Source organism: Drosophila arizonae, chromosome 5 (assembly GCF_054131065.1).
Source record: "Drosophila arizonae isolate 15081-1271.41 chromosome 5, UAZ_ARI_1.0, whole genome shotgun sequence".
NCBI classification, from domain to species: Eukaryota; Metazoa; Arthropoda; class Insecta; order Diptera; family Drosophilidae; genus Drosophila; species Drosophila arizonae.
The window spans coordinates 4,518,959-4,546,620 of record NC_142925.1 but is presented as its reverse complement, the minus strand read 5'-3'; the positions used below and the strand labels follow the sequence as shown (position 1 = coordinate 4,546,620).

General features: G+C 39.8%; 6 protein-coding genes across 23 annotated transcripts in view; 2 read left to right on the top strand and 4 right to left on the bottom strand.

The window, feature by feature from the left end:
* Nucleotides 1–845: 845 nt before the first annotated feature.
* On the bottom strand, nucleotides 846–3,513 carry eve (homeobox protein even-skipped). Its single transcript, XM_018013259.2, has 2 exons — nucleotides 3,187–3,513; nucleotides 846–3,107 (listed from the first exon to the last, which is right to left on the bottom strand). Exons 1-2 carry the CDS (start codon nucleotides 3,320–3,322, stop codon nucleotides 2,179–2,181), a joined length of 1,065 nt encoding a protein of 354 aa, XP_017868748.1. The 5' UTR covers nucleotides 3,323–3,513; the 3' UTR covers nucleotides 846–2,178.
* An 8,919-nt stretch (nucleotides 3,514–12,432) lies between these two features.
* Nucleotides 12,433–13,984, bottom strand: LOC108617452 (WD repeat-containing protein 89). Its single transcript, XM_018013258.2, has 3 exons — nucleotides 13,835–13,984; nucleotides 12,782–13,763; nucleotides 12,433–12,716 (listed from the first exon to the last, which is right to left on the bottom strand). The coding sequence occupies exons 1-3, from the start codon at nucleotides 13,857–13,859 to the stop codon at nucleotides 12,476–12,478; spliced, it is 1,248 nt and encodes a 415-aa protein (XP_017868747.1). The 5' UTR covers nucleotides 13,860–13,984; the 3' UTR covers nucleotides 12,433–12,475.
* Nucleotides 13,985–14,067: 83 nt separating this feature from the next.
* On the bottom strand, nucleotides 14,068–16,381 carry eIF3j (eukaryotic translation initiation factor 3 subunit j). The gene is made up of 6 exons (XM_018013260.2): nucleotides 16,194–16,381; nucleotides 15,852–15,943; nucleotides 15,246–15,359; nucleotides 14,898–15,186; nucleotides 14,699–14,835; nucleotides 14,068–14,630 (listed from the first exon to the last, which is right to left on the bottom strand). Exons 1-6 carry the CDS (start codon nucleotides 16,207–16,209, stop codon nucleotides 14,568–14,570), a joined length of 711 nt encoding a protein of 236 aa, XP_017868749.1. The 5' UTR covers nucleotides 16,210–16,381; the 3' UTR covers nucleotides 14,068–14,567.
* A 234-nt stretch (nucleotides 16,382–16,615) lies between these two features.
* LOC108617598 (uncharacterized) lies at nucleotides 16,616–18,222 on the bottom strand. The gene is made up of 2 exons (XM_018013434.2): nucleotides 18,065–18,222; nucleotides 16,616–17,999 (listed from the first exon to the last, which is right to left on the bottom strand). The coding sequence occupies exon 2, from the start codon at nucleotides 17,956–17,958 to the stop codon at nucleotides 16,777–16,779; it is 1,182 nt and encodes a 393-aa protein (XP_017868923.1). The 5' UTR covers nucleotides 17,959–17,999; nucleotides 18,065–18,222; the 3' UTR covers nucleotides 16,616–16,776.
* An 84-nt stretch (nucleotides 18,223–18,306) lies between these two features.
* Nucleotides 18,307–20,703, top strand: Non1 (nucleolar GTP-binding protein 1). The gene is made up of 3 exons (XM_018013060.2): nucleotides 18,307–18,466; nucleotides 18,605–18,879; nucleotides 18,939–20,703. Exons 1-3 carry the CDS (start codon nucleotides 18,419–18,421, stop codon nucleotides 20,572–20,574), a joined length of 1,959 nt encoding a protein of 652 aa, XP_017868549.1. The 5' UTR covers nucleotides 18,307–18,418; the 3' UTR covers nucleotides 20,575–20,703.
* Nucleotides 20,704–20,758: 55 nt separating this feature from the next.
* LOC108616649 (uncharacterized) overlaps nucleotides 20,759–27,662 on the top strand; it is a 106,773-nt gene continuing 99,869 nt past the window's right edge. The window contains exons 1-3 of one of the 18 annotated variants that reach the window (XM_089469861.1): nucleotides 21,214–22,986; nucleotides 26,126–26,222; nucleotides 27,219–27,414. The gene's annotated coding sequence lies outside the window, so the exon portion shown is untranslated. Of the gene's footprint in view, nucleotides 21,181–21,213; nucleotides 27,415–27,662 lie in introns of those variants that run through there. The other 17 variants (XM_089469856.1, XM_089469867.1, XM_089469865.1 and 14 more) reach the window with 17 other exon arrangements.

Here is a 27,662-nt window from a genome sequence, read left to right as displayed (position 1 = left end):
CACCCCTAAACAGAAATTAATCGACTTGTTTACCCCGCCCACCAAAACAATACATACGCACACACACACACACGCACACACATTCACACTCACACACACATTCGCACACCCCTCGCACTAGCTCAGCCCACAGTTGAGGCCAAAGCCGTTCCGTTTGCGCTTTTTAATTTAGTTGCCTCTGGACCCAAGTCCCCTGACCCAGGTCCCCAGGGTAGACTCACTGCTCTCTCTTCCTAGATACCCTGTAGTTATAGAAAAAGGGGTATAATATAGAGATAGAATTGAATAGAATGTAAGATATAAAAGCTAGCATTAGGACTTAGCTTTAGGACTAACTACTTCGTTTTATTTAACTATCGAGCTATGTCAATCTATCGACCCATCAAACCATAAGTAATTATATGAATCTGCTCTATTTGTCTAAGCACTATTCAGTATTTGCATTTCTCTGGCTAAGTACTTCACTCTTATGGACATTTGACTTTACATTTTTCATTTTTCCCTTAAATCTAAATTTTTGAAAAATCGATAAAAATTTAGTTTGATAAACTTAATGCTTAAGCACATATCAAAGCTTAACACATAAGATAATCGACAAATACAGTTTATTAAACTGAATTCACGAGCAAGTTTGTATGACAGCTTAGGTATATCAAATTATAATTCCCACTACTTGACTGAAATAATAAAATCGATAAATATCGTTGGCAAAGTCTGGATTTTGAGCATATATTATGCCTAAAAACCTGGTTACAGGTGTGATTCTTTGCTCTATTACTATTCGGCTGACACGCCTACAAAGAGATATCGGATATAGGATATCGATTTTGTACTTTAAGAAGTAGAATTCAAAATAGAGGCAATTCCATTTACAGGGCATCATCTAGTCTTTCCCACACAGAGCTCCTTTGTTTTTTATGTGGGCTATCTGGCATTATCAAATCATAAAATGTTGCCACTTGGCTGCCGCGTGCAGAGATTCCCAACTGCATCCCCCTATAAAAAAGGCAGCGAAAGGGGTGCGACGAACATTTTTTATGCGCTGTCAAAACATGTTTTGATAGAGCGCACACACACACACACACACATAGTTAGGGAAGAGATACATGAATATATAGTAATTGTATATAAACATACATACATATATTTAAGGGTTCAGTTAGGTGGGCTTAGCTCACGTTGATAAGGCGAGGCAATTGACACCCTTTGAGCCAGGCAATTGAACAATTTGAAACACATGTTTCTGGTCCTGGCAATTAAATACAAATTTGATTAGAAGCGAGGCCCCTTTTCATGCACGCGTATGTGTGTGTGTTTGTGTGTGTGTGTTTGTGTTTGTCCTTGTGCCAATGATTTCTCAATTATGACAATTGACAATGACAAAACAAACAAAACACGGCACAGAGTGAAGCAATTAATTAGCAGGACGAGGACACTGATACGCATTGACAGGATAAGCGAGTCGAGGCGAGGCAACCTGACGCGTGGCAGGGTGGCCAACTGCCTGCTGCTTGTGGCAAGGACATTGCTGCAAAAGTGCACATGCAATTGGTAGAGAAAAGGATATTTGGCACACAGTTGGATAGGCGCTGCGTGTGACAATCTGGCGGAGATCGTCTCGGTTGCTCCTCGTCCTGCTTCAATTGCATTAATATGCCATTAAGGACTTGTGCCACATGCGTTCGCCCCGCCTGTGGGTGGGCCCCGCTGCAGCCTGAAGGTCAAGCGTGCCACACGATAGGCTCGCTCGCCCTCTCACTCACTCGCCCGCTCTCTCTCTCTCTCTCTCTCTCTCGCTCTCTCTCCCTCGAGGTCAAGATCAGCAGCTGCTGCAAAAGGTAAACTCCACATGCAGCCAGGTAAAGCCAGCAGTTGCCCAGGTAAATAGAAATGAGAAAATTGTTAAATTTGTTTGTGTTTGCATTTCATAATTTTATTTTTGATTTTTGATTTTGGTTTTCGTTTAACTAAAGTTAACTAAAATTACAAGCTAGTTTACAATTTATGTACAACTGATAAATAGTTTTCTTTTGTTCCAATTCTGCACACTGAGCAGAGGCGAGGGGCGAAGGGAGTGGGGGGGCCACAACAACAACTAAATACTAATTTGTACAATTGACAAGGGGAGGATGAGAGAACCGAGTGGGGGAGCAGGGCAGGGCAGGGCTGGGCAGGTGCCTACGCCTCAGTCTTGTAGGGCTTGAACAGCTTGGGCTTGGGCTCCGCAATGACTGTGTTGCAAGCCGGAGGCGGGGACATGTCCGACGCTGGCCGCTTGGCACTGGGCATCAGGAGGCCGGGCGCTGGCAGCGGGCTGCTGGTGGTGGCGACGACAACGGCGGCGGAGCTGCGCAGCGGACTGAGACTGCGATCGAAGACCTTGGTGTGATCGGAGCCGACGGGACTCAGCGACAGCGTGGATGAATGCGGCGACGAGGAGGACTGCAGATCCAGCGGTGGCGTCTGGGTCTTGGGCAGCTGCAGCTGGCCGGCGGCATAGCTGGGCGGCATGCTGGCAACGGCGGCGGCGCCCAACATGGCGGCGGGATAGCCCATGGGCATGGCGGCCTGCATGGCGTGCGAGTGGCTGTGCGGATGCATGTGCGGCGCAGGCGGTGCGGGGCGAGCGGGAATGTGATAGGGCGCATAGCGGTACTGGCCGTACGGCGAGTGTCCCGGCACTGGCATCGTGGGCATGCCGGTGGCCAACATCGGGTTGGCCGCGGCAGCGGCGGCGGCAGCAGCGGCGGGTGCATAGGGCGGATAGGGCATGCCCACGCTATTGGCAGCCGCTTGCAGGATGGAAGCGGCGAAAGCGGGGTCGGAGTAGACGGCAGCGTAGGGCCAGGCGACGGCGATGCGCTGGCGCTTGTCCTTCATGCGGCGGTTCTGGAACCAGACCTTGATTGTCGACTCGGGCAGGTTGAGCTGGGCGGCCAGCTCGCAGCGGCGGGGGCGCGACACATAGTTCTCCTTGTAGAACTCCTTTTCGAGACGCGCCAGCTGATCACGTGTGAAGGCAGTTCGATAGCGACGAACTGACGGATCAGCGGGAATCTCGGAGTTGCGGCTGCCGTTCAATGAGTTGTCTGGACTGGACAGGCACTCTATAGAGAGGAGCAGAGGAGAGAGATTCGGTTAGCCAATTGTCGATTGGAGCAACGTTTGCGTTAGCGGGACACTTACCATTTGGCGACGGCGGCGGCGTTTGTGGTTTGCCGTATTGTGTTGAGATCAGATCGACGACCAGCGGCTTCTGGTCAACGGCGGTGCTGCTATCATGATGATGGCTCTCCATGTTGTAGGTGCGGTATCCGTGCATTTTGTTCAATATATAGATATTAATATGTATGTGTGTGTGTGTATGGGCGTTGTCACTATCTCTCCGAATAATCAAGTCACAGTGCTCGGACTGGGCAGTGCGAATGCGAAATGCGAAACGACTAAACGACTTAACGGTTAAAGCGACGATGCTGACTCTGCGATGGTTACAGCTCAAGTGTATCGCTCTCAGCTACCCCGGCTCTCTTTTATACCAAGGCAGCAGAGCAATGGCTGCCGCAGGCAGGCCAACAGCCAATGAGCATGGCTTGTGCTGTGCGCGAGCGAGACGGCGCTACGGTTGTGCATAGAGTGCTGCTATTGCCGTTGCCTCGCACTGCCTGCTGCGGTGCAATGAACGATGGTGCTAATGTTGTGGTGCTGCCGCTGCCGCTGCCTTTGCTGCTGCTGCTGCTGCTGGCTGACAATTATGCGACGATGAAGGCAATTACGATGCCGGAACAATGGTACATAAAAAAGGAGCCGGGGCAAAAGCGCAAGCAAAGCGTGATAATGCGCAGCCTGGCGGTGGTCCAAGCCAGCGGCAGTCGCTGCTGCCCATAATCAAGTTATCATGGAGCAGCAGCAGCAGCAGCACTAGCAATGCTCTCTGGCTCGTTCTCTCTCGCTCACGCTGTCGCTCGTTCATGCTGCGAGAGGCGAATGCGATTTCATATATTCATAGCGTATGAGCGAATCTTTTGTTTCGCTTGTCCGCAAGCGGGCAGCGCCACGGGTGCGAACGAGACGTGAGTGGCCCCCTTAATAATGGGATTTTATCGGCTTCATCAGGCAAAAGAATGATATGGCATAATGCACAGAACGAGAGGAAGAGCGACCAGAGCGCCAGCAACCCCCTTTTACAGCTCCCGCTCACTCGCTGGCATTTTGGCATATCGATCGAAGGCAGCCAAATAATTTGCTCTTTTATGAAGTCTTAATATTATGCCGCACGTTTAACGGGCTCACACTTGGGAGTGGGAGAGAGAGAGGGACAGGGACAGGGACAGGGACAGGGCGAGGCAGAGAGCGAAGGCAATGGCGCAAGTGTGAGGGAGAGTGTTTGGTTGGCGTCGCAGCTTTAACAGTAAATGAAGTTTATCTGTGCAAATAAAGCAAAACTTTTGGACAACGCCCACAGAGGCCATCCCACAGACACAGACACACACACTCACACGCATAGCCGCACATGCATAAACAATGAAATACTTTTGGGGGCGCAGTTGTTGAAACTTAATTTGAAAAGTTTCAGTTTAGTTGCGGCAAACATTTATTATGATGATATAATCATGTTGCCTAAAGGCGCAACTGTACCCAGAGCGCAGTTACAAGGGGGCGCCAATTGAGAGGGGCGCGTCTGGAGGCAGGGCGAGCTAAAGTGCTGCCAGTTTTTTGTTTTCTGTTGTATTTGCTGTTTTATTTTCCTTTTTTTTTTTTTTTTGCTTGCGTAAGCGTGCTTGATACCTGCGCGGGTTTTTGGGCTAGGGTTTTGGCTTAGGCTTAAGCTGTTCAGGGAGAAAAGGCAAAAATAAACCAAATTTCAGCAAACGCTAATTATGCCATATACATATATACGTGTGTGTGTGTGTGTGTTTAGCTAATCCTTGTCATCATTATGCCTGTTTATGACTTATGGATCAAGCGCGGCTAAAGCCGTTCGCCAAAAGTTCAACCAAGTCAAGCCCCGCTCTGCTTAGCCCTCTCCCTCTGCCTCTCCCTCGCTCTCTGCTGTCTAATCCACTAAATAAACAAACAAACAAAGATGTTGCGGCCTGTGCGGAAAGACCCGTCAAATGCCAGCAGCTAAAGTCGAAAAGGTAGTTAAAGTCGCCGCTTAAACTGAAAGTTAAAGTCGCCTGCCTGAGGGTAACCCGGTCAAACACGGAGTCAAACACAATGACATGACATCAATTCCAACTAAATCACCTTAGTCGAGCGAAACTAGAGCACGGCAACTGAGTGCAGACTGAGAGTTGAGAGACACAGCGTGTGTCCAAAATCCACATCCAATTTCCTAGTTTGTCTCTGACGCAGCGATTGTTCAAGATGCTGCAATAAAATCTAACTCGAAAGTGAAAACGGTTTGCTCAAAATCTTTGTAAAATCGACTAATAATGTCGCTGATGGCAAACGGATTAACGCACAAGCAGCTCAATGCCAAACCCATGGATGGATGGATGGCTGGATGGATGGATGGCTGGATGAAGGAAACCTTCAACCTACAGATCTCGCTCAATTTCAATTTCAATTTCGGTTTCACTGTCTCTCGCTCTCATTGTTATGCATTACTAAGTAACTCAACCAGTTGTTGTTGTTGCTGTTGTTGTTGTTGTTGTTGTTGTTGTCGTTGTGAGTTAGTTAAAATTATTGGGTTATATTGCGCGGCAATTTGCATTAACTCGCCGAACATCGGCTCTACCTAAGCTCCTGCATCGCGTCCTGTGTGTTTGACCTGATCGAGTCGCCGTGTAAGCCCAAGCCTTGCCCACTGCCGAACCCTAGCCACAACCTTGCCTATTGTGCATTCATCTGCGCTTTTGTTCATCGTCCGTCCGCGGTCCGGTGTCCGCTGTCCGGTGGTTTTGTTCTACGGCAGAATGAGCAAACCTTTTTTCAACGGGCAAATCAACGCGACACTGCGGCAGCGACAGTAAATACCCTTTATGACGGCTCAGGCAGCGAGAACGACAACGACAACGGCATTCTCTAACCTTTCACTTCGCGCCAGGCGAAAGTGAGCTGAGTTGAGATGAGTGTACCTGACCCCTACCCTCTGACCCCTAACCGATCACCAGCGAACACTTTCGAAGCGGCTTCGGCATGGCTTGGCTTGGCCCAACACCTCAGTTCATGGAAGTCGCCTTTTGTTGCTCTTTTGGCATTTTATTGGCATTTTGCTAGCACAAAGCGCCGATCTCGCTGATTATGCTGATTATGGGAAGTACACACACACACACACACAGTTACAGAGCTCATACGTATGCATATTATGGCTTGTTGAAATTAAGCCCAGTTTATTTCATTATTACTGAGGCATTTGTCAATCAAATTGTGAATTTTCATTTATGTTTTCTTTTGAGAATTAAGAAATGTGGATAAGCTCTGATAAAAAATTCGATTAAAAGTCATTTTTTTTCATTTTTTAGTTTCTTGTATAAAAGTCATGTATTTTGTTATTGTATCTTAGAATTATTCATTCTAATCTTATAGTTTATTATACAGGCAGGCAAATTGTTAAGGATATGAGCGCTGCCCTTAGAATCAATCATAGATCGTGAAATGTATATTTCTGATTCTCATTTTCACTTCCTTTACAGCTGCTATATGAGCCTATATAGGGAGTTTCTTGATACTCATCTAGTCGCCTCAAACTGCAGGCTTAAAGACTTGTGTGATACTTCAGAGGCTGAGTCTGATTAACCTAGGTTGGCTAATGTGCTTTGTAATTGTTGGAATATCTAAACCACTAAACCACTGAACCTTCTTTTTAATCAACAAAAATATCTTACATCAGTTATTTACCCAATAATGTCTGTTAGTTATGTATATATATTTATGTAATTATATATACTATATAATTATACATTAATTTGTCATATGTATATATTGCTATAGCATATGAGAAAGTTATGGTAAAGCTAACTCTAAACAATGTGTAAGCTGTGTCGAGTACATTTTAAAGCTATGTAGGCCAGTGTTAGTCGTTAGGGCTGTCTATCTGCTTAATGGTAATGTTAATCTTAGCTTAACTTATTATACATTCAACTGTATTAAAGTATCTTTTTAATATGCCAAATATAGCTTAGGATTATGTGTTTTGGAGCTTAAGTTAAGTTAATAAATGCGCAGTTTCTATACTGAAAAAAAAAAAAATTAATAAAAAATAAAATAAAATAGTTTAAAAAGAATATAATTTATTATCTGGGATCATTACTCGCCTAGGTCTAGTTTTATAATCTAGTAAATAAATTATAATTAATAATTTATATATATATATTCATTGAATTCCATTTTTAGCAATTAAAAAAAATTAAATAATTTGTCAATTTTTAGTTCTGGTTGTAGTTTTCAATAGCTGCCTTCAGTTCGATAGATTTACGATCGTAATATGCGCTTAGGGCACGCCCTAATAAAAATATGCCTGGGCAGTTGGTAAAAACGTGGCTGCGCACTGAATTATGGCCACAATTAACAGGTAAGTAGGCAAAGCCGGGAGACTACTCTATATATGCGCATATAAATGGTGCTAAGTAACCTTGTGAGACAGCGTTTGCGCTCTGTGCGTTTTCATGTTTTCCAAAACGTTTTTCCGGCCCGGCCATAAAAACCCGTGAAGAATTAAAAAATTAGAGCAGTCGGCAGTCGGCACTCGGCATTTTTCTGGCTTCGGGGAAAAAAACTAGCGCAGCGAAAAAATGAAACAATGAAAACAAAAAAGTTTTTGATCTACATTCCTAATATACGGTCCTCGGAATGCGCGACAGGACATGGACAGCAAATGAAAATTCCGCGAACGAACCATACGCCGCTACGAGCCCATAAAAATCTGCATAAACATCCATATATTGTATGCATGTATATGTTCAGGAAATAAGTTCTTGAACCATTTCTTTGCCACAAACATAACAAAAAGGCCAAACGGGACCAAAAACTCAAAAATCTTTACCAAAAATTTATGACAAACAATCTTTCTTTTTGCCGTACAGAAGAACAAAGGAAAAAATCGAGAACTGAAATACATCTATATATATTTTTTTTTATTTTCGTTAATTTTTATATTGAGGCAAACGCGAAAATGAGAGCAGCGCATTGTAGGATATTTAGTGCAAGGATATATAACTTTATGCTGGGTGAGATGCGTTGGAAGATGTGAATGTTTAGAAAACATCGAATAGATATAGAAAAGAGCAATGAGCAGAAGGTTGAGATTAGAGACTGAAATTTTGTTTATTTATTTATTATTTATTGTTTATTTATTTTTACATATTTTTCATGTATTTAATTTAATTTCTTTATAGACATTTAAGAAGCAATATGTTAAAAAAAAACTAAATATTAATATATACTCTAAAAAATAAATAAAAAAAAAAAGGAAATTGCATTAATATTTCTCTTAATAAATTCCTGAATGTTTATTTTAAATACGATTTTTAGTATTTAGTTACTCAAATAAATTTCTAAATATTTTTAAAGACATTATTATTTATCAAACATTTTTTTGTATTTTATTCTATTTTTTAAATTATTATTATTATCATTATTATTATTTTTTGTATTTTATTTATTTACTAAAGAGTCTATATTGCATTATTTTTAGTCTGTAAATATTTGTTCTTGCATAAATAGTTTTTATGTGCATCAATATTTTTTATTGTATCAACTATCTTTATATGGCATATGTCTTAGGGAGCGGCCTGAGCATAAGTTTCGTTTGCCACTTGGGCAGGTCCTCGGTGAAGGACTCGCTGTTGGGCTGCGGTTGTCGCACAATTTTCGGCTGAAGTTGCACCAATAAAAAGGCGCGTTCGTCTACCTAAAACATGTCAATTTATGGCCAAACAATGAAATGGGAGAGAAAAAATGGCACAATTTTTAGTGGAAATGCGTTCGCGCAATAAAAAGGGACGCGCACGACGCTGCCTGCAGCTAGGGCAGCCAGGGACAAGGAGTCGGAACTGCCGCAATTAGGAGGTTTGTAGAGCAGCCAAACAGCTAAACAGCTAAAAATGCGCACAATGGAAAAAACTCATAAAAAGAGAAACAAATCGTTTAAAAATTGGCTCGCTTTTTGTCGGCCCGAACAAAAACGAACAAAAAAACGTGAGACATAAACGAGAAGAAAAAGAGAACACGAGCCAAATAATTAGGTGAGCCATTGTTGGATATTGTGCGGGCGCATAATCATGCGGTTTCTTTTTTAGGGCGGAGCTGGCGCAGAGACTCGCTGGACGGCAGTTGCTGAATGGCCGGACAAGTAGGCGAAATGGGAACGAGGGAGAGTTAGAGAGCTGTACCTGGGCAGCGGCAGAAGTGCGGGAATAAAAAGCTACTCAGTATCTTTGAGATACTATTGTATCTATGGCTGGAAATTTGCATAATGCAGATACATAAGCATATTGATGGATTTCATTATGGATTACACATAGAATGTAGTATGAAGGATAACCATATACATCACTATTATAGTAGGAATGAAAGTAATTTAAAGGATGCGCTGTATCTTAAGTATATAAAATATTTATGTATATATATAATATATAGAAGAAATTAACTGGAATTTATTTATATGATAAATTGTACTATAAAGGTACTTTTGAGTCCTACGTAGAGTTAACTATATTTCTAGTGCACTAAAAACATCTGCATCTTTTAGAGTTAAATTTTGAGTATATTTATAGTGCATTGGAAATATCTAGGAAGATTCCATAGATAGATATGGTTCTACAGGTCTATACATTGCAGTTACTCTAGTATCTAAAGAGCATCTGATATTTTTGTTAAGATCTGATATACATACATATGTATATTATTGTATATGTATATTTAGTTATTTTCAAATATTATCTATTAATATTTTTTTAAACATAGTTTTAATAATTACATCTATTTTATTTATATTTGCGCATTGTGAAGAAAACATTTGTAGCTCTAAATATTTTCTTATACAAATTGCGCTAGATTTGATTTATAGCCCACAAGTTTTTATCTATCAAATATAATTAGACATATGCTTGGCTTGGCTTACAAATTAACTTATTAAGGACTGTTAATATTATAAATAAAAAAATCATATTGTATATTAATAGAGGCTGGAACGATTATTACTGTAATAAATAAATAAAACATTATTGTATATTAATATATTTATCGGTAATGTTAAATGTTCTCTGCTAAGGTCGCATGTGCAATTTAAATAACTAAAATAATTAATCATATATGCATAAATAATATATTAAATATCATTTCTTTTATAGCTACATTAACAGCCAAAAAACTTCAATAAGTCAATTATGTAGACTTTAAGCAGAGATATATTATAGCATATTCATTACACTCTCTCTGTCTCTCCTTTTCTCTCTATCTCTTTCTCTCCCTCTCGTCATTTCGTTCCAGAGTCTTGGACACCCATTTGTGATATGGCCCAGCAGAACCGCAATCGATCGGCTACGTTTACTATAAATACAGCGCATTGCGGTATGCGAACCACCAGGAGGTGGAATGGAATTCAAACCAACTCAAAACCCACCGACCATGGTGGCCATGCGGAGCTGAACGAATGCCAGTGCAGCATCAAACAAGCAGACGGCGGCACAAACAAACGGACAGGCAGCCAAACAAACAACACTGAGATACGCCAACAAACGCTGTTGGGCAGTCGGCGGGAGACGCAGACTCCTGCAGGGTCAGAGCGCAGACTGGGAATCCTTAGGGCAGGCCGAGTCGAAGTCGAAGTTGAAGTTGAGGTTGAGAGGTCTGCAATCTGCAGTCTGGAGTCTGCTGTGTCGGTAGCCGGTAGTCCACCGCATTGACGAATCACATCAAAGTGGAACACAAACTCAGGGTCAAGCCAAACAGACATGTCAAATGTCGCAGAGCGACGACAAGGAGCAGAAAAGGACACTCAACGAGAAGACGAGCAAGACGATGCAGAGCCTGCCGAAGATGAGGAACAAGCAGCAACATCTCTTACCGCAGCAAATTCGCATTGACTGTGCGCTAACAGCAGGGAACACCATAATATTTTGGTTGCTCCGCAGGACTCGCAGCGCTAGAGCGAGACAGATAGAGTGGGCATATGTAAGTCAGACAGAGAGAGAGCGAAGCAGTCTATGCATTTTCGATGGAATTCGAAAACCGAAACAATTTATTCATGAGCAATTAGCCACGGTAAGTGGAGAGGAGACCCGATCGAGTCGTCCTGCATCCTGGCGTAAATTTGTGAAAATTAAGTCGTTCCGGTTAGAGCGTTCTAGGTGGGACTTCTGTAGCAATTTTATTTGTATCGTAGGTGTTGTATTTGTCAACATTTAGGCACCAGCAGCCTCACACAGCTCGCAACTCGCAGCTCGTAGCTCGCACTGCTCTCGGCCCAGTGGCACCGGATTAGACGATTTGTGGGCACGCATTTGCAATGCCTACTGCAGCACTAATTGGGCCCGGGATGGGACTCAATGCGAAGAAAGGTAATTGAGAAATTATAGAGACAGAGAAAGAGAGAGAAGGAGAGTGGGATAGTGAGTTAAGTGTAAACAGTATGTGTTAAGGATGTGCTAATTTTTTACTAAGCAGAGCTTGATGAGACTTTTTGAGAGAAATAATATGCAGGAGCATGGCTGAAAGGAGATTAGTATCTATGTAAAAACAAAAAGAAGATTGGATTAAAACTCTTTAATATTTGCTATTCAATTCCTATACAATGAATACTTAAGTATTCTTAAACAAAGTTAAATTTTTAATAAATGTACGTTTATTTTTAATTTAGAACTTAAAAAATATATAAATGAATATAATTTGATATATTTTTACTGTTTATTTTTTATGTTTTTTAAGATATGAATTAAATGAATATATTTCTTTAAATTTGATCAATATAAAAATATAATATATATAGTAATATAATATACAGATTTTTATAGTAGCTCTAAAATAAATAGTAATAATTAAAATAATTCTTGTATACCCCGTCTTCCTTTTTGGTATTTTATATTGTATAAGGATATAAGCTTTAAGTATTGAAATCTTAATTATAGCTAAGCATAAGCTTAATATTTACTCTAACACCGCATCGATTTTTTTAAATTTTGTCAATGGTTGTGCCGAACCACCCCAAAGAGTATTCATAGAAAACGTCACGGACAGCCTTACGTCATGTACAAACGCAACAGTCTTAACGTTTTAGTACATGCGTGATGCCAAAGCAAGCAGACTTTGCATGCTAACCAACTACTTCTAAGCAGGTGGCAACTCTATTATTCATTTATTCGTAATATAAGTTATTGCTTCTGGCAATGGAAAGCCAAATGGCGCTGAAATTCAATTTAATTACACAGAATTATCCTTGAACTACTTTATGTTTGAAGCAAATGAATGCAAAATGTTATAAACAAGCAATTGCTATAAAAAACATTTATTTATTATCATTTCTAAATGGTCCTTAATACGGTGTACTCTTGTGTTTTTTGGCTACTGCAGATGTACTCTTTAAATTATTGTAGTTATTTACGTTGCTCGCATCGCTTGTCCAAATGGAAACGATACCACTTTCGCCGCCTGTGATAAGCAGATCTCGCTTAGCATCGTAGAGACTCTCGCGCACAATTTGTTTGTTACCAACAAAGTTTGTAAAAGGCTTCAGCAAGCCTTTGGCCGGAGCAGTCACAGAACGCAAAATTTCACTAAAATACCAAAATTTTAGGATTATGAAATTTTCATTATTTTCATTAAAGATTTAGAGATTTACCCTTTGTTGAAGTTTGTGCCCGCTAGCAAAAATAATCCCCTATCCTGCATAGTGTGAGCATTGATTAGATTGAAATTGGCTGGACTTTTACGTCTTATGCCAGCAACAATTTCAGAACGTTCAAAGGATAACCAATCATCACCTTCTAAGCATTCATAGCTCTTGAAATCATTTGTGTGTGTAATACAAGTGATAACCTCCTTATTATTAGCATTCTGATACCAATCGAGACGGTGCACACTGCTCTCAGTATTAATTGTGTTTTGAAGCGCCTCATCTTCATTACTTTCTTTGATATCAAAAACATTTATTAGGCCATCGGTGCTGCCAGTGCAAAGCAAATCGGGATATGTGTCATGAAACCGAACCGAAGTGATGTCATCCGAGTGGCTTTCGCAGTAGAGGCCCAACTCTTTACGCTCTCTTATATCAAAGAAGATTAAATAAGTATTGGTTCTTCGCTTTGTGCCGCAGCAAAGGATTCGACTATTTGCATTGCGATCAAAGCATCTGATAGATTCTGGCAAAGAAGGCGTAAGTTTAACTGTTGCCTTAAATCTCGCTTGGTCACTAGACGTGCGCAAATCGAAGAGTCTCACTTCTCCATTTGAGTAGCCCACTAGTAATGTATTCCCACTCTCGTCCAAAAAACGAACACCACGGTTAACGACTTCTCGCCCTTTCTTCCTCCAGATAGGTGAACGTGGAGAAAGCTCATTATATATTTTCGTTAGTCCGCCTCCTTCACTCAAATCGTAGATTTTCACAGCGGAATTGTTTTGGCCTACAGCCAGTCGCGTGAAATCAGCAGAAGCAGCTAAGCTCAGCACATATAATTGATTAAAGTCCAATAACGCTTCATCCTTTATGTAGTGAACACGAAATTCCTTTGCCAACTGCTGATCGCTACAGACGTCACCGTCCTCTGTATGTTCATTATCAGCTTCATCATCTGAGCTGGGCAGCTCAATAGCTGCTGCTTCTAAAATAAAAGCATACAAATATAATATACAATAACCTTCCAATGGAAAATAACTATTTGTGTTTAAGTACCGGCAATATATTCATTGACACTCATATTTACGTTTTGTATACAAAAGAATAACTCACACGTGCCTGGGGCAGGGCTGCACAATCGTACGCAGGGCTACAGTTGCTAACTTCTAACAAGAGATGGCTATGACGTCACAAACGTAAAGCAGATATTAGAAAAGTTAAACCGATAAGTCGATAATAATCGAATTCAAAGTAAGACCCCAATGTTAAATAAATAAGTAGAGACAACATTTGAGCTTGTTTTACAATTTAATATCGCTTTATAGTATTATACAAAAGTGAATTTACAAGAAGCCATTCATGTACCTAATTAATTCTGCGTGTATGTGTGTGTGTGAAAAATGTTCGTTGAGGTTTCCTGATTGCTTGCTTGACTTGACTTTAGTTATTCTATTAAATATATATGTATTTTTTAGTATATATATAAGTATTTATATATATAACTTTTTTTTACATGCTTTTATGTATATTGGTTTGTCTATGTGTGTCTGACTGTGTTGTCATAAAAATATATATATATGCAAAAACTTTTTGATGTATGTACATATATTTATATTAATATGGCGCTTTTTAAACAGTATTCTCAAAATCAACAAAAAAGGGCATTTAATTCCTGCGCAATTTTCTTTAACATCTCTCAACTCTCCCCCTCTTTCCTTCTTTGACATCAACAAGCAACTATATATGTATATTCAATTAGTTATATGCGTGTAACTATCGATCCTATTATTCACATAAAATCATCATAATCATCGGTAAAATCATTGCCATACTTTTGATAGCCATCGATATCCTAAAAGCATCAGAAGAGATATTGGTAGTTAATAAATATTATGATAAACGATATTCAATTCGACCTACATCATTTTCCGTTCGCAACGAAACTTTTCCCTTGCCTTTCATGGCCGATTTCTTGGCAGCTGCTTTTTCCATTTTAAGCTTTTCCGAGTGCAAGCTCTCCACACTCATTTTGACCTTCTTAATATCAGCAGCGCTCACTATAACAGGGAATTTACAATTATTATCAGCACATATTGTATATATATTTGCGATCGCTTACAGTTACAGCATAAGCTGCGCACTAGATCTTCTATGAATTGTGGAAAGTGTATGGATTCTCGATATTGAGCAACCTTCCAGCTAAGCGTGGCACCGAACTCCTTGAATTCTTCTTTACTCTCCGGATTGAAGGCATCGAGTCCACCGCCTATACTTGTGACACCGAATGTTTCTAGAGCACTCTTTAGATCTGATTCTTCTTGAATCTTTTGTAAGCGCAGCTTTTCCGCTAATTTTTCTTCGGGTGTCATCTCAGCTAAACGCTTCTGTTCCTCCTCTTCTTTAAGGCGCTATTAATTTAAATGCATATTTATTTGTTTAAATATATTTGATATGTTTACAAACTTACCTCCTGCTCCTCCAATTTCGCTTTTAGCGCCTTATTGGGTTTAGTTTTAACTGGCGCTTCTGTTTTCGTTGGCTTCTCCTCATCTTTCTTTTCCTCTTCATCCTCCCAGCTTTCCTGAATGTTGAAAACAGGTTAGTTTATTTATCAACATGAAAAGTGCATTATTAACGTGCACACGTGTACAACAATTTGAAAGTGAAATCGTTTTAACAAAAGAGCTAAAAATAACTAGTTTAAATTAGAGATGAATGCGTGTTGGATTATTTACGATACGACACGAATACTAAGTCGTATCAACACGATACCAATATACAAGTTTTGATATGAAATATACTGTTTTTTTATGTCCATGTTTACTAATATATAAAAATTTGTATATATAATAGTTCATTTCATTTCCTTATACTAGATAGTACAATATATCTACATTTATACAAATAAGTGTAGTATATGTTAACGAATCTTGTTGGTGACGTCGTGCTCTTTCGTGTCACGCTTTAATCTCTACCCATCACTGTCAGCAACAAAGGTTGCTGAGCAACACAGCAGCAACAATTGGGTTGATTTGTTAACAATATGGTATATGCGCTTTTACACTATATTTACCTTAACATCTTCGTCGTCGTCCTCGCCCTCCCACTTGTTTATGTTGTTAGCTGCATTCGGTCGTATGACAATTTCACTGTCGGCGGCGGATTCTGCCAATAAATAAAATTTATAATTTTGTTATTACATACATATGCATAAAAGCATATATACATAAGTATATGTCATTTCAATTGCTATAAATATATATAAATATCAAGGTTGGATGTATGTCTCCTTTCTTGTCGGAAATGCGTTCCTTGAGTGAAGGGAGTGGGCAGAGTGAGGAAGTGGATGGGTTAGGGGGCGCCACATGCGCAGCGCCCACGTTTTACGTTTGATGACGCATCCACGTGCACTTACCCCAGTCGTCGGCCATTTCAATAGAACTATTTGTATTTGTCGCTGCGTTAATATATTGTGCAAGGACGTAGCAATTTGTTTTTAAATTTAAGTAAAATTTAAGCAACAATTCCGTGTGGTTGTCTATGTAAAAAATGTATCGAAACTAGTGATGTATGTAACATCCGTGTATCGATTTTTGTCACAGCGATTTATATGTATGTTACATCGATAATTCATTTCGTATGCGATGTATCGATGTATGACAAAGTGATAGTTCTTATATAATTCGAATTAAATTAATTGCCAATTTTTTATTTATATTAACTTGAGTGGTTCCTCAATCTACATTTCGACATCTTTAGACATACAAATTTTCAAACATGTTATTTTTAAATGTTCCCACTCCACTGCATCTAGGAATTAATGCAATGCAATCGATATATTTTGATTTAATATACCAGCTATTTTTAAACATTTTTATTGACAAAAATATACAGATACAATAAAATACTCCTATTTAAATATAATTTCTTATAATTGTTGTTTTTACACATATATACAAATAAACTTTTACAGTTTCTGGCTGTAGGATCGATCCGCTCTATGTTGATGGTAGAGCAATCCAATATGATGGCAGTACCTCGGGATCGTCCTCCAGCTTAATCTTTCTTTTATCCATTTGTGCATTTGATTTCAGTTCCATAATAAATTGCTCATCTGTCGCAGCTTCCACGACGGGATTGGGTTTATGTTTCTCCATATGCCTTCGCATATTCCGCTTCCATTTGGTTATAAAGGAGCACTCATTACATTGATATGCAATGCCTTGAATGGGTTTAATCTTTTTGTGGACTTGCGAATGCCTTCGTAAATCGTAAGCGCGCTTTGATTCATATTCACATTGATTGCATTTAAAGCGTTTCTCCGGCACTTCTTCCTGCGACTGCGCCTCGGAGCCTTCCTGCGTCTGGGAGCATTCCGACGGAGCTGGATATATTGTGGCCATATCCAAATCTGAATTCAGTAGCTCTGCATTTATAAGCTCTACGATATACTCCTCGGATGAAGGTTCATCTTTGACTTGTAGTGGTTCATATACCGGCTCACAGAATGTTTCAATGGTTTCCTCGTACGTTTCTTCGCACACTTCCTCTTTGACTTCCTTGATTTGGACATCTTCGTCGGGATCCTCGTGTTTCCGCATATGCCGCCTCATATTCCGTTTCCACTTGGTCAGGAAATTGCATTTGGAGCATTTATAGGCCATCCCATCCACGACTTTCACTCTAAAATGCGTTTGTTTATGCCGACGCAAGTCGAAGGCTCTATTCGATGTGTAGCGGCAGAGCTCGCACTTGAAACGCTTCTGGGATTTGCTTGGCGGTGCCTGATTAGTCTCCTCCTGAGGCAGCTCTAATATTACATTTGTATTTAGTTGCTCTACAGCTCCCTTTAGCTCTTCTTCGTATTCGTCTTCCTCGGCCTCAATTACTTCCACTATATACTCCTCTATAGCCTGATCCTCGTCCAGCTGTTGACTCTGCTCTTCCTCCCTACCCTCTTCCATTTGTATTGCTGCATTTCGTTTATGCTTCTCCATGTGGCGTCCCATGTTTCGTTTCCATTTGGTCACAAATTGGCATTCACTGCATTTAAATGCAACTCCATCTAAGGGTTTCACTCGTTCGTGGCGTTGTTGATGGCGTCGCAGGTCGAAGGAGCGATTGGTTGTATAGTTGCACTGTTCACATTTGTACCCCTTTGCACGCGCATTATCCAACATTTTGTCTAATTCGATTTTAAAGAGTTTATTTACATTCGTTTCTAGAAGAGAATAAGATTGCAACATTAATATTTACAGTACTGCGATTATATTGCAGCATTTATACTTATGACCAATCGTATATCACACAGAAGTTATGTGTTTCTTTTTGAATTATTCCTTAATAATCAGTTTTGTAAGATTTCTAACATTTTAAGCTCAATTATTCTTAATACGTCAATAAAGATAAAAAAAAAATGCAGCATCGATATCGATATTCGATAAGATGCTGTCATGTTGCCAACCATTTCTTATGTTTCTTGGATGTTTCCGATGTTGGGCCTATCGTTTTGAGCTACCATCTCTAAACTCTACATCAGCTCTTTTTGGAATTTGTTGCGAACACCGCGTGGTGTTTATGCTAGCGATTCCTCATTTATTTTCCTTTTTTGCCGTGGAAAATAAATAAATAGCCACAAAAATGAGTTTGTACAACTTTAAAAAGATCATGGTGGTGCCGCCAGCAAAGGTAAGCATTTTTATTAGTTTACGCCTGTCGGAGCACCCAGTGCATACAGTGCATGTAACCTAACCTCACATCTAATGTTTACAAAATGCGCAATATGCAATTTATTTATATGTATTTGTATTTGTATGTACTTTGCAGGACTTCATCGACATTATGCTGTCGAAGACACAGCGAAAGACACCCACAGTCGTGCACAAGGGCTATAAAATCTCGCGTATTCGTGCATTTTACACGCGCAAGGTTAAATACACGCAACAGAATTTCCACGATCGTCTCTCGCAGATAATACAGGATTTCCCCAAGCTTGACGATGTGCATCCATTCTATGCAGATTTAATGAATGTGCTGTATGACAAGGATCATTACAAACTGGCGCTGGGTCAGCTCAACACAGCCCGGCATTTGATCGACAAGTAAGTGAATGAGAATACCCTGTAAAAGCAATGCTAATGAGTATAATTTTTATTTCTAGTGTGGCCAAGGACTATGTGCGCCTGCTTAAGTACGGTGACTCGTTGTACCGATGCAAGCAGCTGAAGAAGGCCGCCCTGGGTCGCATGGCCACCATTATGAAGCGCCAGGCATCCAACTTGACATACCTCGAGCAGGTGCGTCAGCATTTGTCACGTTTGCCCACCATTGATCCGTATTCGCGTACAATCATCATTTGCGGCTTCCCTAACGTGGGCAAATCTTCGTTCATAAACAAAATCACTCGCGCCGACGTCGAGGTGCAGCCGTATGCCTTTACCACAAAGTCCTTGTATGTGGGTCACACAGATTACAAATATCTGCGCTGGCAAGTTATTGACACTCCCGGCATTCTGGATCATCCGCTGGAGGAGCGCAATGTCATTGAAATGCAGGCCATTACTGCATTGGCTCATTTGCGTGCCTGTGTTTTGTACTTCATGGATATATCGGAGCAATGTGGTCACTCCTTGGAGGAGCAAGTGGCTCTCTTCGAGAGCATTAAACCTTTGTTCACAAACAAACCGCTCATTTTGGCCATCAACAAGATTGACATACTGCAGCTCGAGGATCTGCCAGAAGAGCGGCAAGCGATAATCACAAAACTGCAGGAGGATAAACAGGTTCCGGTTATGTTTATGTCCACGGTGCAGGAGACGGGTGTGGTGGAGGTGAAGAACGAAGCATGTGAGCGTCTGCTCTCCTATCGTGTGGATCAGAAGATGCGCACCAAGAAGGTGGATAACATTCTGAACCGTTTGCATGTGGCTATGCCTGCTCCTCGTGATGACAAGGTTCGAGCTCCTTGTATACCAGAGCAGGCGTTGGCTCGTCTCGAGAAGAACGCTATGAAGGCTGAGCGCAAACGCAAACTGGAGAAGGAGATTGAAGAGGAAATGGGCGACGATTACACTCTGGATCTGAAGAAGAACTACCAAGAAATCGCAGAGGAGGAACGTTACGATGTGATACCCGAATTCTGGGAGGGTCGCAATATTGCGGACTACATCGATGCCGATATCTTCGAGAAGCTGGAGGAACTGGAGCGCGAGGAGGGTCTCCGAGAGGCTGGTGGCGTTTACGCAGTGCCCGATATGTCCATGGACGAAACACTCAAAGAGATTCGCGAAATGGCCAAACAAATCCGTGGCAAACGTTTCGAATTGCGCGATGAGAAGCGTCTGTCATCCAGAAAGAACAAGCCCGTCATTCCGCGTCACAAACAGCCCAAGGTGCGTGATCGTTCCGTCAAGAAACTCGTGGAGACCATGGAAGGACTGGGTGTGGATATGTCTGGCAATGAGCAGGCCAATTACACGAAGTCCGTTATGGATCTACGACGCAGCGTTGTCGCTGTTGGCAGCAAGACGACACCCAAGCAGCCTCTGCTTGACAAGGAGTCCTCTGCGGTGGTAAAGAAGACAGGCCAGCCACTGAAGCGTAAGCCGACTCGTGATACGCTTGGCATCAAGGATGTGGCCATCAGGAAGAAGGCCCAGATCATGGCCAAGCGCGACATTGCGAAGAAGGTGACGCGGATGGGTCTCAAGGGCGAAGCGGATCGTTTCATTGGCACCAAAATGCCAAAGCATTTGTATTCCGGCAAACGTGGCACAGGCAAAACCGATCGTCGTTAAGTGTCTTAGCTTTATCTATAGTTTATATCCTTATGAATCGCTGCATCGTAACCAACATCTACACAAAAGAAATGAAAGTTGTGTTCAATAAATATTCAAACGTCTTGGAATATTTACAGCAAACAAAAATGTTTTGTAAATGTAGGGTATTTTGTAGCCGGTATACTTAAAGTATTCCATAATTTTTGCTCACTGTCTGTTAATGAAAATTAATTTTTAACATTGAGTTTTCTGCGCTGCGGCAAAGCTGCTGCAGCTGCAGTGTAACTGACCTATTGGCCAACTTTGGCTCGCTGTTAACGAACATTCAAGGCTCTCTTCTCTGTTAATTTTGCTGCTGCTGCTGCTGGCTGCCGCTGCTTCTGCTAAGTTTGTCGCATTGAGCGTGGGAACCAAACAGTTGATGCCGTACTTTGAACACGCGCGCAGGCTTTCGGCTGCGCTCAGCTGTTGCTCGGCCAATAAATAGTTAATTCGCTGTTCGTGTTTCAGACAAAATCAGTTTGGATATAAGCGATAAGCATGAAATAAACGTGGAATATACAATTGATTTGTTCGCCTGTCTACGGGAATGTAAATTGAAATGCTAAACAAAACGCATCAAGTGTAAGGCTAATCAAAGTGGCGCGTGTTTCGCAGCAACAGCTCATCCTCTGTGTGTGCGTGTGTACATATGTATATAAATGTGTGTGAGCATGAGGTGTATGAACATGTGTATTCCCTTTGTGGCTGTGGCAACAACATCAACGTAAGCACACAGCTCCATTAGCAAAGTGTGTGGGTTACAGTTATTCTTGCTCTTGATGCTGTTGTTGTTGTTGTTGCGGTTGCTGTTGTTGCTGTAGCTGTGGGTGTGTGTGTTTTACGCACGCCGCGGCGCGTTACAATTACGACGACGACAATAACAACAACAACAAGAACACCAACATGAATAACTGTAACTGCTACTGCTACTGCTGTGCTGCTCACGTCTGGGTCGTCCTGGTGAAAGTATTTCCTTTTTTGAGCAGCTGCGTCTACTGATGCGGCTGTTCCTTTTTTTTGCTTTTTGAATCTTTGCTTTTGGTTAACTTAATTGACTTTGTTGGAGCGACAGCCTGTGTAGCTTCCTCTCGTTCCCTCACATACACACAATCTATATACCGTTATGCATATAGGGCAGATGCTGCTTTGTGCAACATTTGCATACACATCTATGCATATAAATCTGTATGTTTGCGTATACATATACATATGTATATGTAGAGTAAAGCCTGTGCTTAACTTGGATCACATTTTATATATGTAGCTTCACTTTCTTTTTTAGCATATTTAAAAAGCAATCATGACCACGCCGTTTTTTGTCGTGTTTGGTGCAGCAGCTTTTCCGAATATAAAACCTAAAATAGAATTCATAAAAAATGTTCTCATTATTTGGCTAATCCTAGCGACTATTTAATATGCAATCCACCCAAGCGAGCTTTTACTGTCTTCGTGCTTGAAGCTTGCGCTGACAATTTCCATACAGTTATTTTAAATAATACGCACAAAAAAATGAGAGAAAAGAAATAGCCGTATTACCGTTAGTCCATGCACGAGTGCCGACTATCATCGCACATGGCACCCGCAACAACAAGTAAAAGAAGGTAAGCAGAACAAACAGACACACTACACACACACACAGACACGCACACACATAAAAGGGCCATTTTGCATATTGCTCTCGTTGTGTTGCTTCGTAGTAAACATTTTTCCGCTTGGCTAACGGAAGCAGTGCCATAAAACGCTTCCAATCCGACGTACTCATATGGCTATACACCTACAGGGACACAAGCTCAAACGCACATGCACACATACACACACACTAGGTCTTCGTAAATGTTCACAACAAAGTTTTTGATAGAAAACAGATGCTTGGACTAAAACATGCAACAGTATCGCATAAATAACAGACTAAGGCTAGCCAGATTGAATAAGAAAAAAACAAAAACAAAAAGAAAATCTGATATAAGCAGCCCGACATCAGCGGTAAGAAAGTTAACAGGTTGCGAGCGAGCGTCCCCACAACAGCAGCAGTAACAGTGCTAGGACAGCGGCGCTCGCTCTCCCACCCACTGTTAACACTGACCTATTGCCCGTATTGAGTGCGATGAGTGGCCCTATCATGTAACGTTACATTAACAGAGCACTGTAAACTGAGGACAGAAAGGCTGCTGCTCTATTCTAGCTGGCAGCAGTGCCTTCGCTGTCAGTAGTGGCCGAGACGTCGATCTGTTCACATCTTTGGGGGACACGTACATCTTGGTGAATTTATATGATACAACAAACAAACAAACGCACAGACACACTTATACGCATACCTACGCAAGCAGAGAACGGTCGAAAACTGCGCGGGTCGCCCCTCCTTCGGCTCCTTGTCCTCTCCTCATCCTAGTAAGTGAGCGGAGCGAATTTCAGTGTGTGTGTGTGTGTCTACTTGTACATGTGTGTACGTTGCGACTTCATAAAAAATTCAACAGCCTACAAAAGAAAAACAACAAGATTGCTAGTGGTATAACATAAATATACAAAAAAAAGTATAAATAAATATATACATATAAACAAAAAAGTGCAAGTGAAACACAAAATTTCAGAGTTAAATAAAACAGCGTACTAAAAGAGCATTTGTTTACGCTGTTTGAATTTAATTTAAAATAATAACAAAACAAGGCAACGAGTTGCATATATGCATTAATATAAACAAATTAAAAGCAAATATTATTTTAACTTTAAGTTAAACAGCAACATTGGCTAGCAAAAGTCAACATAAACAATTCTTGAAATTTAATTTTAAAATAATATGGAGTCGTAGCTACACACACACACGCACACACACACACACACACACACATAACTAAAGTTTTTACGCACATTTTGCTGGTATTGTTGCTGCGGCTGCTGCGCTGCCTAACTGTTAACTGTCTGTGTGTTCACTTTTGCTTTATCTTTTTCGTTTTCGTTTTTGTTGTTTTTTGTTTGTTTCGAGCCATTTATTTGCTCTTTAGCGCTGGATTCGGAGCTACATTTTGGAGCCTGCCGTTCCGGCTGCTGTTATATTCGCTGTCTCTTTCTTACACACGCACACAAACACACAGGCGCACATACACGTAAAAAACTTGCCGCAAACCGTTTGCCCAGCACTTGACGTGCACATCTGTGTATGTGTGTATGTATGTGTGTGTATTTCGTTTCGTTTCGTTTTTACATAAAGCGAAAAAAGTCCAACACATACTTTTACTTTTTTCTGTGTGCTTTCTTGTAATACACATATAGCCATGCTCGTGTGTGTGTGTGTGTGTGTGTGTTAGCGACTATATGTACATTCAACAAATTGTTGAATCCACCAGCAGCGCCTTCTGATTTTTTTCATCTCCTACTGGCGCCTCTGTTGCTGCTTTTGCTACGGCTTCTGCTGCTGCCTCTGCCTCTGCCTCTGCCTCTGCTACTGCTGCTGCTGTATTCGCGTCCTTCCCAGCATTTGACGCCCACTACTTGCGGCTGCTTCCGACGTCGTCAACAAGTTGAAGCTGTTGCCGCTGCCAGAATTTCAATTTGTGTGGCAACACGCCTCGCTCACTCGGCGTGCTTGTGTGTGCGTGTCTATGTGTGCGTGTCTGTGTGTGCGTGTGCGACGCCTTGAAGTATGTCAAAATTTTTGTGAAACCTCTCACAGCTCTGCACAGATAAATTATGAGTGTAAATTGCCGTTGTTGCTCAGTGTCTGAGTATTGGCAGCTCTCCCATACACATAAATCTATAGATATATATATATATATAAATTTATATACATGTATATATGTATGTCTGTGTGCCTGCATGTACTCGAATCTTTGCTAGCTTCTTTTTGAGCCAAACGTTCTTCTTTTCAGTTTTTTAGCTTTTTTTCTGGCTTTATCGAACTGAGTTAAGTAAACGTTTATTTTTTTTCGTTCTGCATAAAATTTGCTTTAGAACAGTTTTATATTTGTACAAAAGCTAAACCAACATTGACTTTACAGTAAAGCTTCCATACCAGAGTTTATACAATAAACATTTCATTTTCTAGATTAAGTCTTCTACAGAATAGGATGTGTAGGAAAGAATCTGTAGTAAAAATTTGAATGCAATGATTCTACAGTATATATTCTTTGGAATACAATATACAATATTCAATTGTAATACCTTACATTAAATATGAAATAAAGATTCTACACATTGACTTTCAAAGAATAGATTTCCCTTAAAATTTGTTAATCATTTCAGTCCAACACGTTCACTTTAGCGAGCTTTCACTGTACACACATACACTCCTATATATATGTCAAGTCTTGCATAAAAATCTATAAACTTTTACTTCGACTAGCTGGCAATTGCTTTTACAGGCCTCTAACTCAATTTCTGTTATATTGGTCGCCCAAATGTTCAATACCCACGCAGGACACCCCGCCACACCTTAAGCCCAGCGCGTTAGGCCTTGTCTATGAGCTGCTCTATGATTTATATACTGCGAATGTACATATGTAGTAAAACCAAAAGAAATGGCCTGGCTGCTAATTGAAATGTCTGCTGGTCTGGTCTGGTTGTTTTTCCTGCTGTGTTCAGCAGAAAAATCACAAAAAATCCCATTTTCGACGCCTTGGTCTATGACGTTGCTCGCAAAGAGGATGAAATATTTACCCAATTAAAATTAATGCACAATTAATTGTCAGCAAAACGCTGGCAACATTTTCTATGTAACCAAAAAAAAAAAATAAATAAATAAAAGGAAAAAGAAGTGAAACATTGCCGTGCAAATGAACAAATGACTCGTATCGTATATACAAGCTTTATATGCTACGTATTTAGGCAGATATACATATATATAAAGATATACTATATGTATGTATATATTCGGTACATGTTGTATATATTGTGCACACATGAGTGCGCAAAAGAAATAAAAACAATTTGTTGTGCTTTGAAGTGAATACGCATTGAGGAGGTGTTTATGGAAACGTTATAAGAAATATATATAAATACACACACATTTGTACATACATATACCGAGAAACCACCATTCAAAACGCTCTAAAGAATTCCCAAGGGACCCGAAAAATTCCAGAGAAATGCGTTTACTCTTTTGTGTATTTTGGATTGTCAGTCTTAATTAGCTTCACAAAATAGACTGCTGCCTAAAAAATAAAGCTGCGGAACAAGTGTTGAACAACGTTAAATTAAGTGTTTCGGAAGTGTGTGAAAAGAAGCAGCTGCAAAAAAAATATCGAGCATAGAAAGAAAATGTTATAAATAAATGAAAGTGTAATTGCTAAAAAATAAAGCAGATAATAGTGAAATAAATTATATAAAAGCTATCATTAAAAGTTGTATATATAACAATGAGATAACATATAATATAAAATATAATAAATTCTTATGGTAATAATATGATAGATTTGATATCATTTAAAATTAATAAATTAAATTTAAAAGAGGTGCTTTATAATATATATAATAAAGAAATAATATTTAAAAAATAATTGAAATTTAACATATTTAATATCTATATATATAAAAGAGAGTTGTGTAAAAGTGTCCAAGCACTTATAACTCGAGATCTGCTGGACCGATTTTCATGGATTTTGATTTGTTGGATTTGTCTCCGCCACGAGTAGGTCAGTAGATCTTTAAAATACTGAAAAAATTTGACGAATACTTGAAAAACGCGGTTTTTTCCCTAAAGATTCAAATTTCCATTTATACTCAGTAGCCTTGACAACAGTGACAGTTTCGGTCCTGTATAGAAGTAAATAAACAAATGTAGTCAGTCAGTCTACGGCACAGCCTCGAGCAGACCTGACTATTCAACATAAAAAAAAAACAGACTATTCAAAAACAAAAAACAAAATATAAAATAAAAAAAAATCAAAAAAAAAAATTTTTTTTTCCAAATCAAAAAGAAAAATATTTCAAAAAAATCAAAAGATTAAAACCTGACTGTTCAAAAAATAAATAAAAAATTCAAAATTCGAAATTTAAAAAAAAAGTGTATTTTTGGCTTTTTATATTTTTGGACTTTTAAACTTTATAAATATTTCAAATCAAAAATCTGCAAAAATTAAAAAAAAGATTCAAAAGATTAAAACCTGACTAATCAAAAATAAATAAAATATTCAAATTCAAGTCACAGGGCCAATCATTGACTATTTGTGGTCTCAATCTAGAAAATGCGTGTTTTTCTCATGGTCAATTGTACGTGGCATGCTCACGTGTTGGCAAAGCATCCGCATTATTTGTTCTTGCACCCGACCAAAAAACGAAGAATGTCGTTTACCACAAGGTGCTTGAATGAAAATCCGATTAATAAATTAATCAGAGTGTATCCCAACCTGAACAACATAGCTTTCAACAATTTTTTACCTAGAAATAATATTGAGGGCAATGCAACGTTTTCCGGGCCAGCTAGTATTATATATAAGGCTAAACATATTCTGTTTTAATTTATCAAATATTAAAAATGTTATACAAAACTAAACGATCTAACAATATTGTTCTTTAATCATTTCAATAAATATAGTAAAATACTTCACATATTATAAAAAAATAAACATTTATTATATTATCACGCCTAATAATTCGCAATATGAATAATAACAGTTATTATAAAATAGTTTGACTACAATCGAAACTCCAATGTACAACGATTACAGCTGGACATAAATATAAAATTTATAGAAATATCAACATATGCATAAACATAAATAAGGAGACTTTTTTCATCTGGAGCATTAAATAAAAGGCCTTAAAACAAAAGCGATATTTTATCACGTCAATAACAGTCGATAAAAAGTCTATAAAACAACAAATGTAAGTATTTATGCGAATAAAATATTTATTTACTTTATACTGTTTACCATGTCAATCAGAGCAGACTCTATAGATATATATTTGTGTATGTATATGAAATATATGAAGCGGATGTAATGTGCAACAATTGTCTAATAAATCCATCACAGGCAGCCATTGTCAGCAAACTCGGCCAAGTTTTTATCTACGGTCTAAACTGATTTTTGCATTCAATGGCTATCAGATGTGTGCTTGGCCTTTAATCCGTG